Raw genomic sequence first — 17,438 nt, 5'->3', positions numbered from 1 at the left:
TGTGCTTACATTTTCAATTTATATTGCTAGTCAGTATTTTTTAAAACACTGATAAATGAAAATAAAATATTTGTAATATCCGATACATAGAAAAATTAGATATTTTGACGTTTCGTGACTCAGTGTAGATCACTTCTTCAAAGTCAAAGTTCAAATAGTACAAAGGAACAACGCAAGAATTTATGTGCGATCAATCAAAAAACATGTCTGAAGAAGTCAATGTCGTTTCGCGACATGTATGTAGATTTGAATGCGGTCAGGGATGAGAGAATGTGACCTTTGTGGTGCAAAAGGATAGAGTTTAATTTGTATGTATGATAATGTGAAATGTGAATAATATTAGACATGGTAGCTTGGGTAGATAGTCCAAGTTGGATGTCAAGTGAGGCCTTCTTTTCTATTGAGCATCATACGGAAAGCTTTGGCCACTCTCCTTTCCTTGTAGTTGGGGAAACGTTTTTGTAATATTTCGGTGTTTTTGAAATCGATATGCTAGTTGTTTAAAATGGTGTGTATTGCAATTGCTGAATTTGGAGTCTATCCATTTCTTGGAGACGGCTTCTTTGTGTGCCTATTATGTTCTTTGGCTCGAGTCAAGATTTTGCTAATCAACTCTCCAAGACATCACAATCGACACATCTAAGTTTGTGGACACAGTTCTGTGTTGACATAAAGTGGAGTTTTTCTTTTAAGCGAAATAAGGTATTTCGAAGTGTGTTCGTTGTTTTGTGATATACTTTAATTCTGTGTTGTTTTAAAATTTTTTTGAGTTCTGTTGTACCTTGGCGGTATGGTGAAACTGCAGTAACAATCCATTTGAAGTATTATTTAGCAGTAAAATGTCTCGTCTTGATACACTTCTAATAATCTTCATTGGAAGATTATTAAATTGTAATATGTGAATCACATTCTTTTCTTTTTGTTTATCCTCTTCCGATTTATTAATCTTGTTAGCTCTTCTAAGAAGATTTAGGGCTAGCGAGATCTTTGCACTGAATGGATGTGCTGAATTGAAGACAATATAACGATTTGAGTGTGTAGGTTTTCGGTAGATGGATAGATTTAGATTTCCATTTCGATTTCTTTTACTAAGCAATCTAAAAATGGAAGCTCACTGTGTTCATTCTTGTTCGTAAATTGATAAAATACAAACTTTTTCAACATGGATTTTACGAGCAGTTGGATGAGCTGAAGAAAAATTTCAATGTCTCTATATACCTCAAATTATATCAATTTATAACCAATAGCCTACACGTAGATTAAACATTTACTGCGGTTGTAGTTATCAGTTTCATGGTTAAACTTGATAATTTCAAATAAATTGAGCATTGGGTAGTAAGTTAGTGAAAAAAATTTTCTTCTGATATCCCAATAAGTAGAAAATCTATTTATGTTTTGCGACTTAATGTAAGCCACTTTTCAGAGTGAATAATTAACCGAAATACAATAAACATAAGTCTAAGTAGTGAGAACGGAACAAAGCAGAATATTTTGTTTACAATCAAAATCATAATTGGTCTGAATAAATAAATGTCAAGTTTTTTTTGGTTAAGATGGATTAGTATGACTTGTCACTGCATTAATTTGTGTCAGAAAGTGGGTATGAGAAATGTATACATTTGTAGTACTTCCACGTATTGTTTACGCCTGTTACGCTCAATGGAGCATAGGCCGCCACCAGCATTCTCCGACCCACTCTGTCTTGGGCCTTCCTTTCTAGTTCTATGCAGTTGTTGTTCATTCTTCTCATATCTGTTTCCACTTATCAGCGCAATGTGTTCTTTGGTCTTCCTCTTCTCCTTCGGCCTTCAGGATTCCATGTGAGGGCTTGTCTTGTGACGCAGTTGGGTGCTTTCCTCATTGTGTATCTTGTTTACTTCCAGCGCTTCTTCCTCCTCAGAAAACTGGTTTGTACTCTCCCACAGTAAGTTGTTGCTGATATTGTCTGGCCAACGGATCCAAAGTATTTTGTGCAGACAACTGTTAATAAACACTTGTATCTTCTGGATAATGGCTTTCGTAGTTCTCCACGTCTCCGCCCCATACAGTAGAACTGTCTTGACATTTGTATTGAAAATTCTGACTTTGGTGTTGGTTGACAGACAGTTGTTTTGAGTTCCTGATGTTTTTCAGTTGGTAATATGCTGCTCTTGCTTTGCCGATCCTCGCCCTCACATCTGCATCTGATCCACCGTGTTCATCAATGATGCTGCCCAGATATGTAAAAGTCTTTACATATATTTCAAAGCTTCTCCGTGAAGTGTGATTGATTGGTGCATGTTGTATTGTATCGGAGAGTCTTGCTTTTCCGTTTGTTTATATTGATACCTACTGCTGCTACACTGGTCGTCTTCTCCTGCATGTATTGTTGCGTGTGTGATAGAAGAATCAGATCATCTGCGAAGTCCAGATCGTGCAGCTGCATCCTAGCTGTCCACTGTATCCCGTGCCTCCCCCCAGATGTTGACGTCTCCATGATCCAGTTGATCACACGGAGAGCAAGCAACCTTGCCTGACACTGGTCTTTACTTCGAACGAGTCAGTGAATTGTCCTCCATGCATGGTTTCTCAGTTCAATCCATCATAGGACTTTCCTAAGATATTGACTATCTTCTCAGGCACGGCGTAGTGCAGAAAAAACATTCATAGTATTGTTCTGTCCACGTTATCAAATACTTTCTCGTAGTCAATGAAGTTGATGTAGAGTGATTAATTCCATTCCATTGATTGTTCTACAATGATCAGTCGAGTTGCGATTTGGTCTGTATGTGATCGATCGTTACGGAATGCAGTCTGTTGGTCTGGAAGTTTGGCGTCTACGGAGTCTTTCATTCTTTTTTCTAAAAATACCCTGTTGATAATATTTGCTGGTATTGAAAGAAGAGTGATACCCCTGTAGTTATCGCCCCCAAATGCCCTGGAACGGCCGAGAGTGGGGAGAGTCCGCTCTCCCTCTCGAAATGCTCTAACATGACCACGCGTATATGGCCTCTGCCAGGGAAGTCCTACTTACTGCCTTCTCGTGGCATTACTGTTGTTTACGAAACTGAGAGAACGAAAAGCGAATGTCCAGCGCTTTAACCGAGTTGGTGGACACCGCGAGTCCACCTAGTGGAGTTGGAAAACCCTGATTCCAAACTGATGGTGCACATGGGCTCCAGCATCTTGAGGGAACAAATGGCGTATAAATCAATCGTTGGTCATCGGCTACCATGGGACTGCATCTCATTACGATGCTCCACTGCCTTGTGGGTCCTAAGAAAGTCACCTGCCTCGGTCTGGGCACCTGGGCAGTATCCCAGCCCTCACACAAATCAAACGAGATTTGTGCGGCGCATATGTATCTGGTGCTTCTTTGTACCAATATTTATGTGCTTAAATAATAAACCTGTAGTTATCACACTTTCTGAGATCGCCTTTCTTTGGTATTTTCATCAGTTGTCCTTCTTTCCAGTCTGTTGCTACTTGTTCTTCATCCCAAATCTTGTTGAAAAGAATGTTGAATATCTTTGCAGTTACTGCTGTGTCTGCTCTCAGTGCCTCTGCTGTAATGTTGTCTAAACCTGCTTCTTTGCCGCTTTTGATTTGTCTAATGGACATGCTGATCTCTCCAGTTGTTTGCGGGCCAACATGTTTTACCCACCTGTTTCGTTGTTCTTCAATGTCGGTGATTATTTTGCCTTCCTTGTTTTTCACTGGTCTTTCTAATTTACGGTAATTTCCAGCAAGTTTCTTTGTTGTATCATACAGTTGTCTCATGTTTCCTTCGCTTGCAGCCTTTCCCGCTGTCATTGCTGGATCTTCCACATATTAACGTTTGTCGGCTCTGATGCTCCCCTTCACTTGCTTGTTTGCTTCTGTGTATTCAGCTTGTGCCTTGAATTTCTCTGTTCTTGTTCGGCTGGTATTGATTGCTGCCTTCTTGTTCCTCCTTCAATCTTATCCAGTGTACCGACAGTGATTCATTCGTTGTGACGGTGCTTCCTGTGGCCCAGAACCTCCTGACATGTTGAAGTAATTGCCTCAATCCCTTTCCTGTTGTTCTCCATAGTAGTTCCTTCTTCAGTGAATAGATTATGAAAGGCCTGGAACTTATTGCTGAGGTCTATGTTGAATTCGTCGAGTCTGTCAGTATCTCGAAGAAAGGCCGTATTTAACTTTTGTGATGTCCACCTCGTTTTCCAGTGCTTCTTGAGTTTCATCTTGGCGGCCAGCAAGTAATGATCTGAGGCTCCTCCTCAGCTCCTCTCTTGGTTCTCACTGTTACATCCTAGCGAAGACATAAGTACGGGTAACTTCCGGGGCCTATCAATGGACGATTATTCTATGTATATTCTTATTGTTTAACTGTTGAATAACTAGATTGTGTATGTCCATATTCATCTTATTATAAGCTTCATTTTGATCTATGGATTATTATCATACGAATTACTCTTCCTAAATTATACTTAGTTTATTGACTATTGTATCCCACGTCCACAGCCACATTTGACTCGATCTTGTACAAATATTATTTTCTATTTTATGGTGTGATGTGGTCTGTCTATCTGGTATATAAACCGAGTATGCTTGAAATAAATGAGTCGCATATCTGAAGCTGTAACTGGTGTTCTGGACTCAATTGGAAGGGCTAGGCGGACAAAGGACCAATAAGGACGCTAAGACTGCTCATACCAGTTGATTGTCATTGATTTGTCGCAGTGTTAAGATCGGAAAAGTCGTGTTTCGATTGGTGGATAATTCACGTGATAAAAGCCGGACATAAAATCATTGACGAATTAGCGTGTCCTTTCTTATTTTTTATAAAGTCATAACACTCACATCCTCCATCGTCCTTCTGAACTTTGTATTGATGCAGATATGGTGTGGTGTGATCCGGTGAAATCCATGTGGCTTTGTGTATGCGTTTGTGTAGGAATATGGTACCGCCTATGACCAGTTTGTTGAAGGCACATAGGTTTGCAAATCTCTCATCATTTTCGTTTCCTTCTCCCAGTCTTTGACGTCCCATGATGTATCCGGTGTTGCCCATTCCAACCTTGGCATTTAGGTCTTCCAATAGGATGGTCAAGTCCTTTGTTCGGAATTTCTCGACAATTGACTGCAGTCTATCGTAGAATTGATCTTTAACGTCTTCATTGTAATCGTTAGTAGGCGCAGAGCATTGGATGACGTTCATTGTAATGCCCTCTTTATTTGTTTTGAAGGAGGCTTTGATGATCCTTGGTCCATGAGATTCCCATCCTATAAGTGAATTTTGTGCTTGTTCGTATAGCATCAGTTTAGCGTATTGTGTGTGTGGAGCATTTTCTTCTTTATGACCGGAGTATATCAGCAGATCTCCTGAAGCTAGTCTTTGTTGTCCAATGTGTCTCACTGATTCCAAGAACCTCCAGGTTGTATCTTTTTATTTCCGAAGCAACTTTGACAACTCTCCCGGACTCCCACATTGTACCAACACTCCCTGTACCTGAAATAATCGTTGCTCTGGTTGTCAGAATGGGCATCAACCTCGTGACTTCCGAAGGAACTCGGCTTTCATCATGGGGTGTCATAACTCTTCTAAACGAACATCTAACTTCCAGGGCAGAGTTTAGATGGCTCGAATTCTTTTTTCTGGTTGGCGTTTTTTTAGCGAGTTAGTTTCCTACGGGATGGGATCGCTAATCCCATGCCCAACCCACTTTATCCGGGTTTGGGAGCGTCAGTAACTCCAGAGGGGCTCCAGGCGGAGCTATTATTGTGGAATACAAGGGAATAAAGTGCAAATTTAGGAGAAAATATCGGGAGATAAATATTTTTTGAGTGGGTAGGAAGTTATCGATCCTTTGAAAGGAGGACTGTGCTATTTAAAGTCAAATAAATCAATTAGATAACCAGTTCGATGGAGGTTGGGATATCTGTTTCCATTTCTCGGCATAATGTGTTCTCTGGCAGTAACTCTAGAGGGGCTCCAGGCGGAGCTATTATTGTGGAATACAAGGGAATAAAGTGCAAATTTAGGAGAAAATATCAGGAGATAAATATTTTTGAGTGGGTAGGAAATTATCGATCCTTTGAAAGGAGGACTGTGCTATTTAAAGTCAAATAAATCAATTAGATAACCAGTGCGATGGAGGTTGGGATAGTGTACGGCTTTAAGAAATAAAATATGGTAATTTAGAACATGTCACCATTACAACGGAACGAGGTTTGTAATCTGTGCGGTTTGTACCCTCAATGCATCTGTTACATAAGTGATATTGAGAAGTCACTTGCTAGGTACCATCTTCCAACACAACTTATCATAATATTGCGGTTCACGCTGTGTTATATCTTCGGTCAGTCTATTTTATCCCTCGATCTGTTTCTTGACTTGAAACGTGGGCTAGTTATTCGTCACGAATAAATGTTTAGTTGTAAATAACTTGTTACGTATGTAAGATCTCAAGTTTAAATGACGTTTAATATCAGGATTCAGAAGGTGATCATCTTCAGAAGCGTGGTTTAATATGATCTGATAGATGTAAAACTGACTGTCCCTCATAAGATCGAGACAAATCTGACGTAGGTTTTGTGTTCTATGTTATGACTGTAACAGGGAATCATACAGGTTCCATTCTCACAAGTAACATCAATTCCCTCAACATTACAAATTTGTCGTCTCGACGAGTGCGAACTATCACGAATTTCATATATTGGCAGTCCTTAGGAAATGTTCGAAAGAGTTTCCGGAAGAGCGTTAAAAACACCAGACCCGATAGTCGTCAGATCGAAACTTCGCAGCAACGTCTAGAAAAACTACGGGTTGTATCACAATTTGACCTTACTGTTGCTAGGTTGGGTATATTTCCGAGTCCAAAAGTGAACATCAACTCTGGGATGCAGGTAAATCCAGCTGATAAGCCTCAAACAGGGTGGAGCATGCGTCCTGGATTCCACTGCTGGCCACCATCCATCTTTGTTTATAAAGCTTCTGTTCTTATTCTCTTTTTCTGGTATTCGGAGCTTGGGCTTAGGAGGGTTTAAATAATCTAGGAAGCATCTGGGAAGTTGTTACCAGGCTTCTGAGCAGTAAACATATCACCATGTTGAACAAGTGTTCCTTCTGACTGTTTTCTGATCTTCAAACAGTGTTGAGTTGCTTAGGATAAGTGATCACATTGAAATTCAGTTGATTGGTACTAGAGGCTAAATAAACACGAAATCGGTCACTTCTCACTGTAACGTCTTAAGGTATCCGATCTATAAATTTAAAAGCGAAGGATTTATGATGCACAAAGTAACTTACTAGTGCGCATATGCAATTATATATAATATTACAACAGTATGTAATAAATCTGTAGTCATTAATTTATGAGTAATTTAGATTGAACGAATAAGAAATCCTTTAGTAAGTTATTTTGTAGAATTGCCATTAAACTGTTCTCTTTATTATTTATATTCTAAAACATTATATACTAGTGAGTTGATATCTCACAACAGACCTGGTTGAACTTGTATTGACCTACTTTTCTCGACGAGAACGCTATTGGTATAATGGGAACAATTATTAGTATAACCAATTGTACCAGTGATTGTTTTGCTGTACTCGTTGTTTAACTGTATCAAAATCACTTTATGTTCCGTGTCCATCTTGTCCGTTTGAACTTTCTTACACTCTGCCTTTATTGCATGTACTCGTTGGCACGTCTCGGTATTCTTTCGATACCACGAGATCGCCAATAAATATACTTTATGTGAACTTATTTATTTATTTATTTATTTAAACACATATATATTGGTACAAAAGGGCACCAGGTACATATGCGCCACACTATTTGTGTGTGTGGGCTGTGATACTGCCCGGGTGCCCAAACCGAAGCAGGTGGTTTTCTTAGGGGGCCACACCCCGAGCCTTTGACCAAAAGGTCTGATCCACAAGGCAATGGAGCATCGTGAGGAGATGCAGTCCCATGGTAGCCGTTGACCAATGACAGGTTCGTCCGCCATTCGTTCCATCAGGATACTGGAGCCCATGTGCACCATTGGTTTGGAATCAGGGTTTTCCAACTCCCCTAGGTGGACCCTCCGTGTCCACCAACCCGGTTAAAGCGCCGGACATTCGCTTTTCGTCCTCTCACTTTCGTAAACAACACCCCCGCCACGAGAAGGCAGTGAGTAGGACTTCCCTGGCAGAGGCTATATATTCGCTGGCCATGTGCGAGCATTTCGAGAGGGAGAGTAGACTCTCCCCACTCTCGGCCGTACCAGGGCATTTGGGGGCTTTATGTGAACTAATTACAGCCTTCTGGTTTACGAGCTATCAAAGGAACCAAGTTGATTTTGGGCGCGTAATCTTACTGTAGTGGTGGTCATGGTCAATCGAGACTCGACGCCATCTACAAACTCCACTGGTTACTGCTTCTCACTAGAACTCCAGGAAGTACCTCATAGAGCTAGTCACTAATGTGCATATGATCATTATCAGAAGGGGGTTTTGTGGAAATTTTAGTAATTTTATATAGTTGAAATCATGAGTCCATCGAAGCTAGACCTCCATGAAAAACCTGGAGTCACACAATAGGACGAAACGGCCGTCCAGGTTTTCCATGGTGATCTAGCTTCAATTGACTCATGATCTCAACTATATAATATTATGGAATAATAAATTACAACATTGTATTAAGTCTGGTAACGATGCACTGAATACAAAATCATCAATTGTTTAAATGAATTAAAGAAGTATATAAATTAATCATTTTAATAACATAATGATTATAAGTGTTATTACCTTCAACTTCTTATAAACCACTTAATCGTATTATGAGATTGTACACTTCACTAATTATTGGTTCACTTATATCAGTCATATCATTGACCTTATTTGTAATCAATAATACAAATGAACTAGCACTGACTCCACTCAATTCATTTTATTCCAAATAGTCAATCAGGAGACGAATGCAACAAGCCAATGTATATTATATTATTATAACTCGTAAACTGATACAATAATTATATGATCCCACTCCACCACCAATTAAAAATTATTTGTACATAACATGATTGTAACGGGTAGTAAGCCCAATGAATTCTGTAATTAGGGTAATACAAAAATATTACCAGTCCAATATTTCACAATTATGCAATTAAAATAGATTTGAAAGTGTAGTGAACAAAGGCTTGAATAGGGGTTTGACCAATCTATTATATCATACTGACTCATGCCCTGCATTTGTAAAATATGAGAACAAAACATTAAATACATTATTTGCATATATTTTTTGAATTATCTATTACAAACTCCATTGTTCTTCCATTCCTGCTGTTACCAGCACCGCTTCTGTTTTTCTTCTGATTCTCCTTATGTTCCTCTTTCAGTAAGAATCTTACTTCCAATTCCGGGTATATACTGTTTGTATCTGTACGTATAAGTAGTACGACATACTGACAAACTAAACGAATTCAACATTACTCTAAACAACAGGTTCAAACCATTACATGATCTACTGACAGGACAAGAAACTACTATGGAAGACAACTGGAAAGCGATCAAATGAACACTAACTTCAATGCGTCAGGAATTGCCGAGCGGCAACAAGCTTCATCCTTAGGAATGGATCTGTATAGAAACCCTGGACAAGATTCAAGTTAGTAAGAACAGTAAAACAGAAATTAACAACAATGAAACAAGAACAGAAAAAGTCAAAGCACCAAATGAATACACAGGGACAAACAAGCAAGTGAAGAAGAGTATTAGAGATGACAAGCAGAAATACTGGATGTCCGGATACCATTAGCAACAGTCTACTGTGGTAGAGAACAAACCAGCTTCCAAGTGAAGGGGAAATTGGGAAAAGACGTTGGAAGTGGATAAGAAATAATTTACTGTAGTAATCAAACTGTATCACGAAGCAAGCTGCAACCTGGAATCCTGGAGAGAAAAGGGAAGTAGTAAGACCAAGGAACATATTGCGCATGGATTTGAAGCGGATATCAAAAGAATGAATATGACTTGGAAACAAGTAAAAAGGAGAGCTCAGGACAGAGTTGGAGATCGCTGGTGGGTGACTAGTGCTTCTCCACGAGGGGTAACAGCCTTGAGTTAGTATGTTAAATGTCTTATGGGGTATATGGTCCATATTATCTCCTGTCTCTGTTACCATCGATCAGGAACATGTCGACCACGCAATCATAACCCTTAACCTGTGATCAAATTCGTCGTAATCTAAACAATGCCTCCACTAATGCTAACCATATTTATGGTTTTTTGACAGTAACTGAGGTAGTATGAATTTATAATAACACTAACTGAAGTAGACACTGATTGTCAGGTTCAAGAGAAATCTGACGGGCGATGGTGTAGATTTTTGCGTTTCCATGATGAGTGCAAGGCAGTGAAGTGGTAATAATGATTAAAAATTACGGGAATGAATATCATAAATACACTGTTGCCAAGTAGTTTACCAGATATTATTCTACTAATATTTGCCCCTTTCACGTTACTTAGGAGAAATACCGGCATAAACCAGACATTGTGAGGATAATTTGTGAATGATTTTATTATCTCTTGATTGAAATGACTGGTCTCCCTGACCCCAATCTGTTGAAATACATGAATAATATTTTCGATTCATTATATGCAATATGTGAGAAATCAAGTTTCGTGGGGCTGGTAGTTACACGGGCAAGAAATGAAATTATTTATTTGTTTAATAAACATAAGTCCTAGTACAATAGGGAGCTAAAAAATGCACCGTGCAAAAGAAGTGATAATATTATGAAGTAAACCAAGAGGGAAAGGGCGTATAATCACTAAAGAGATAAACGGAAATAGTATTTAACAGAGAATACAATTCATTTGAAAATACAGTCAAGAGAAACTTTTTTTCAGTCATTGAGACTTATTAATATGAAGAGTGTATCAGGGTGGTCACTGATTTCTGTTTTGCGTCCTAACTGATAATTTCTCAATCCACTGATTTTCATCATCTCAAGGATCCCGATCAGAGAGTCATTAAAGACTAGTAGATGTTAGTCTTATACAGATTTCTTTCGAACCTCAGCCCATATAATATGTCGATACTTTGGGCAAGACGATGGTCGGCAACAGAGATTTGTCAGACATCCTCATCTCGAAGAGGCCAAGTGTCACAAGCATAAAACAGAATTGCTTTCAATAACATTCGTAACTAGATTAACGTCATAACAGTGATAAAGATGGCTTTGAATATACTTGGATTGATATAAGTTGGTGATACACCACCAGCTCTCATACAATGGCCCAGATACACTAGCTTTTCGACCATTTTTAGCTGATCATCACAGGGATTAAGTAGGGGACAAGTTCATGCTAGTCTTGTAAAAGTGAAGAGTACATACCATACCCATGGACACTGATTGCCAACTAATCGAATGCGATTGCTTAAGCCTGTGTCCCCACTCAGTAAAACAGGATCATCTCTGTGCTCGAGGTAGGAAATTATTTCTCCAGTACCTTTCGCTTCAAACGCCACCGCGTTATCCACTCAGCTACTGAGTCCTGATAGCCACTTGCGTGTGCGATGAGGTGAAGTTTAAATTCAACTTAGTATTGTTTGTTTGAATCTTCTCATTGGTGTTTAGGACTGCAACTGATCAGTCTCTTATTGGCATATGTGAGTATTGCCTCGATATAGCCTTAATTCACAAGCATTGTAAGCAAAGATGGATAGTGGTGTTAGTGGGATATAGATTGGATTAAGCATGTTTTATGCATGATGGTGTTGCTGCGCGCTGATTGGTTAATTTTAAACCGATCAGCCCGGGCATATTATTGCAGAAAAATCTATAAGCTTCTTATGTATATACTATAAATATATGAACATTATTTAAACTATTGATTGCTGTTCACTTATCATTATTATTTTGAATACAATTTCATTCCTGTTCAACGTGTTCTGATTTTGGGGTCTTGTCGAGTGGCATCGTATAAGAATACTAAGCAATAGGAATAGCTGGGTCGTTTAAATAGCAAAAACACTATTATAACAGTGGCGACGGGGAAAAAGGAAAATTCATTCAAAATGCCTATATCAGATGACCAGCTCAGCCGAATACTACAACAACAGCAAGCACAACTTGATGCACAAATGAGGTTGTTGGAGACTCTAATACAACAGTTTAGCATCCAAAACTCGAGTTCACATGCTGTTTCAAGTACTTCTTATGATGCAGTTGCTAGCAGCATCCCAAAATTCATATATGATCCCGAAAGTGGAAATACATTTTTCACGTGGTTCAAGCGTTGGGAAGATACATTTAGAATAGAATTCTGTCAACAAGATGACGCATGGAAGACTCGGTTGTTGATGCGTAAGTTGGGAAGCAATGAGCATGCACGTTATGCTGATCATATATTGCCAAAGTTACCTCGAGAGCTCAGTTTCGAGGAGACAGTAACGCAGTTGTCAGAGATATTCGGCGAATCGTCCTCATTGTTTAGTATTCGATATCAGTGTCTGAATTTGGTGAAACGTGAAGCCGATGAATATGGTGCTCTAGCAGACGTCGTCAACAGAGAGTGTGAACGGTTCAAGTTACGCTCGTTGACAGAAGATCAATTTAAATGCCTAATATTCATCAAAGCTCTGCAGTCACCACAAGATGCTGAAATTAGAACCAGACTTCTAACTCGTTTGGATCAAGACCAAAACGTCACACTCAGGACATTGACAGATGAGTGTAAACGACTACAAAACATCAGACACGACAATCAGCTAATTGAACAGGTAAATTCTAATTTAACCTGCAGTAGTGTAAATGCTATGACTAGGTTAAAAAGTCAGAAGCCGAATAAAACTCATAACAAACCAACGGATGCCTGTTGGTTATGCGGCGATTGGCATTATGTACGGTTCTGTCCATTTAAGAAGCATAAATGTCAGGTGTGCAACAGACGTGGACATAAAAAGGGCCATTGTCCACCGAATCGTACGTCCCAGTCCAAGAAGAAGTATAAACGTCTTTCACGTGTGGTGAAATCAACTGAGTCTAAATCTCTTTCTCTGGTAGCAGCTTTTCAAACAGACTATGACATTCGGAGAAAGTATGTTACGATCCAGATTAATGGTATAGCGGCTCGTCTTCAAATTGATACAGCATCCGATATTACTCTAGTGTCTAGAGAGACGTATAACTTACTGGGAAAGCCGCCAATGAAGCCATCGAAAAAACGGCTAAAAATGCATCTGGAGGCGTACTAAAACTAGTTGGCGAATTACAATGTGAATTTTCCTTCGATGGAAATAACTGTAAAGGGGTATGTTATCTAACAGAACGACCGAACCTTGATCTACTTGGTCTGGATATGTTAGAAAAGCTTGGATTAATGGATATACCCATCAACAGCGTTTGTAACGTGTCGTATCCATCATTAGACACCATTTCATATGCAAAAAAGACAGGTAAAAAGGTTCCAGAAATACGGAGTGTAGCAGCAGCGGCAATTCGAAACACTCCAGTGTCGTCAGGTGAAGTCAGAAAAGACTTTTCAGCATTTTGTCAGCAGAACAGAATCAGGCACAGCAGAACAGAATCAGGCACATCAGAACACCTCCATTCCATCCGCAATCGAATGGCCAGGTAGAACGTTTTGTTGGTACGTTCAAAAATGCTCTAAAAAAATCAAGAGGGGAGGGGGACACCGAAGAGATCTTAGAGAGGTTCTTGTTTATACACCGTTCGACACCGAACCCTCAGACAACAAATGGAGTCTCCCCAGCGGAAGTGTTACTTTCTAGAAAAATACGTACACATTTTGAGAGCATTCGTCCGACTCCAGCTCTTAAGCCGCAACGAAACGTGATGATGGAGAAACAGTACAATAGTCATCATGGGGCACAAAAACGATTGTTCAGTGTGGGTCAAAAAGTACTTGCTATGGACTATCGAGGAAAACATCCTACATGGATAGCTGGTCAGATCGTGCGAAAGAAAAGAAATGCGGTTTACGAGGTGTCCGTTGGTTCAGAAATCTGGGTGCGTCATGCTAACCAACTGAAATCAACCTCGATCTCCAACAACGAAACGCAGCATAGATTACCTATTGATGTTCTGCTAGACACCTTTGAGTTCAAAACACCTGAAACAGACAGGACAGTCAAGGTGCGAACGAAGGATGATACAACGTCCTTATTACCTAGAAGGTGGACTAACCGGGAGCACAAACCAGTTGGACCCTAGCATCAGATCCTACGAATCTGCTCAAAGGGGAGGTGTTAGTGGGATATAGATTGGATTAAGCATGTTTTATGCATGATGGTGTTGCTGCGCGCTGATTGGTTAATTTTAAACCGATCAGCCCGGGCATATTATTGCAGAAAAATCTATAAGCTTCTTATGTATATACTATAAATATATGAACATTATTTAAACTATTGATTGCTGTTCACTTATCATTATTATTTTGAATACAATTTCATTCCTGTTCAACGTGTTCTGATTTTGGGGTCTTGTCGAGTGGCATCGTATAAGAATACTAAGCAATAGGAATAGCTGGGTCGTTTAAATAGCAAAAACACAATTATAACAAGTGGCTAGCAGTGGAATCCAGGACAACACCTTTACTAATATATATGAGAGTTTTAAAATGAAAATACTTAATACTTAATTTAAGAAATAAATGTGAACTATGGATGAATGTTATTAACAGTGCACAACATTTTTCTTATGTCATATGTTTTAGAATTATTTAAGGTAATTAGAATTAGTTGTTACATAAATATGTTTAAGCACTAGTAAACAGTTTAGTTAGATTCTTGAAATCAGTAAATGAATGTAGTATTTAATTAAAATGTGAGGCATTCAAGCTGAATAATAAGAAGTTTTACAATTTGGTATTTGATAGTTTTTTCATAGTTGAAATCATGAGTCAATTGAAGCTAGACCACCATGAAAAACCTAGAAGCACTGGACGGCCGTTTCGTTCAGTTTTGGCACTCCTTAGCAGTGCGCATCTACGACCCCTCCTCGCGAGATTCGAATCCAGGACCTACCAATCTCACGCCAGAGCACTTAACTGATAGACCACTAAGCCGGCATCCAACGGTGTTGATGTCTAACTTCAACCAATCCACGAAATTTGAGCAACCGTTCGAATCTCGCAATGCGAGTTCGTGGATGCGCACTGCTGATGAGTCCCACAATAGGACGAAACGGCCGTCCAGTGCCTTCGGTTTTCCATAGTGGTCTAGCTACAATTTACTCGTGATTTCAACTATGAAAATACTGAAATCTCCACAAAACTTTTTCTGATTATATGATAGTTGTCAAATATTATTAGTAAAAAAACTGTGAATTGGTAAATAAAATTGTGAATTTAATATTTCATATTTTAATCTGTCCATTTTGCATAGAATGCTGACTAGAAGATTATCATATTTACTGTTATGTCGTTTACTTGATTACGGAAGATATACGATATAAAACTAACGGTAGTCGAACGTATAGAACCCTACAGTCGCAAATCAAAAGACAGAAGAAGTAGGTGAAGCGATTATTTGGTAAGAGTCAAAAACGTACAGAAAAACATGGGTATTTATTGTTATTAGCATTGGTTATAACATTATTACAATCCAGCCAATCAGTAAAAGAGGCAAGTTATGCGATTTTCCAATCTTAGCGTGGCACGCTGATATTCTAGAATGTTATGTCGGGTCCCGATTGGACGGAATCTCTTCAGCTCGTTTAGAGCATCTAGAGGCTTCGTCGTGCTTTTCGGAGCTTTCCTAACAATTACAAAAACCTTAGTGAACTATAAATTACATTCATTATGTTAAAGTTCTAAACGCTATATGGTCGTTCAAATATGGAGCGATATGAAAGTGCTGGTTGTCAATTCAAGAGTGAGGGTATTCATCCTTTCCTTAGTTTTCGACACATGTGTGATATATTGCATTTGTCCGTTTATTTAGTGGGTCAGTACTACGTAAAAGTGTATAATTTTCACCTTGGATTTAGGTCCAATCATCTGACGCTATCCATATTTTTCCTCTACGAACATGTCACTTTAGCTCATCGCAGCTTCTCGGATGAAAAACAAATAAATAAAGTAGAAGCTAGAGTTCTTAATGAAATCCTCAGTAAAAAAAACATAGTGCTCTTATATACATCGCTCACACACTAAATGAATGGGAAAATGCTCGAAACGTGCTCAACACTGCACAAACACTGAACTTGGAAAAATGGATATACAGTCTACATTCTACATTTGCTCTAAACTAATACAATCCAAGTATTATTTTTAAGTTATTCACTATGATAAATGGTACGATTACTAGTTAAGCCTAAACTGAATTCTTTGGATAGAATATAATGTATATTATTATTATCATCACTATTATTATTATCTAAAATATTCATTCACATCCTGATTAACTGAACAGCTGATTTCTTTCTAAAGTTTAAACTTAATAATCTGAAAATACAAATTTAAAGTTCAGGTCATTTATCCTATCACATATATAATTATTATTGAAGAACATCTAAATATTTCAATATTAGCAAACTGAATTGAAAATCAGTAATAAATCGAGTAGTGTTCCCGTTCATTCTTTTTTTTCTTTCCCCCTCTCTCGCTTGTCAACTAGCCAAATAGTAGAATAGTTCTCGTCTCTCTTTCCCAATGTAATTAGTCTCAATTAGGACTCACTCATTTCTAGCCTCAAGGTTAAACCAGTTAATCTATCATGTTAAGGTCTTAACCTATGTCGAGACAAGTTCTGTCTTGTATATTATTGGGTAGACAGATCAAGGACGTGACAAACATTAAATGGTTAGGGAATAAAGTGGTAAAAGAGTTTTACAATCTATCCTATGAAGATAGACGGAGACTCCTTAATCTATTCCCACCAACTTAATTTTGGTTATGTGATGATCTAATAATAGCTTACCAAATAATGAGTAGTGATTTTGTTATTAATAGTTCCTAGCTATTTCTTCCATTTAGGATTGATCCTACGAGAAAATATTCTCAGAAAGTATAAAAGCTGATACCTAATAGCTCAAATCTGAAGCTTTGTTTATTTTATGGATTCCTGGATTACTGAAATTCTCAATCAGAGCAAGTAGTTTCGGCAAAGTCTGTCTTTAAATTCAAATCCATTTTGGATCTTCATAATGCTTTAAATCACGGGAATAAACATAGATCACACAATTTTCTATTCTTACTACTGAAGACTAATCTACATGCTTATTATGTGAGGTATTTCTGAACCTGGGAACCTTACTTGTTAGATATTCCCAAAACTTTTTATTATTTAGAGGCAATTTTTTTCCTAAATAAGGGAAATTGCAAGTAAAAAAATCGACTCATAAATGGAAGAAGCCTATATAGAATACGCAGAGAAACAGTTTATAGTTTGTTTGCCAAAATGATACGTATCATCAGTTATTCTTTGTTGATTCAATGGACTTTGGTCTTAACGTTTTTTATTGTA

General features: G+C 38.4%; 1 protein-coding gene across 1 annotated transcript; it reads right to left on the bottom strand.

Moving 5' to 3' along the window:
• Nucleotides 1–7,013: 7,013 nt before the first annotated feature.
• On the bottom strand, nt 7,014–10,486 carry Smp_000250 (hypothetical protein; the record flags this gene model as incomplete). Its single annotated transcript, XM_018791425.1, has 2 exons — nt 7,014–7,123; nt 10,429–10,486. 2 exons carry the CDS (start codon nt 10,484–10,486, stop codon nt 7,014–7,016), a joined length of 168 nt encoding a protein of 55 aa, XP_018645372.1.
• Between the last annotated feature and the right edge of the window lie 6,952 nt (nt 10,487–17,438).

The sequence above is a fragment of the Schistosoma mansoni genome (assembly GCF_000237925.1).
Source record: "Schistosoma mansoni, WGS project CABG00000000 data, chromosome 3 unplaced supercontig 0044, strain Puerto Rico, whole genome shotgun sequence".
In the NCBI taxonomy this organism is placed as follows: Eukaryota; Metazoa; Platyhelminthes; class Trematoda; order Strigeidida; family Schistosomatidae; genus Schistosoma; species Schistosoma mansoni.
The sequence above is the reverse complement of the archived record's forward strand: the minus strand, read 5'-3'. Positions and strand labels throughout refer to the sequence as shown.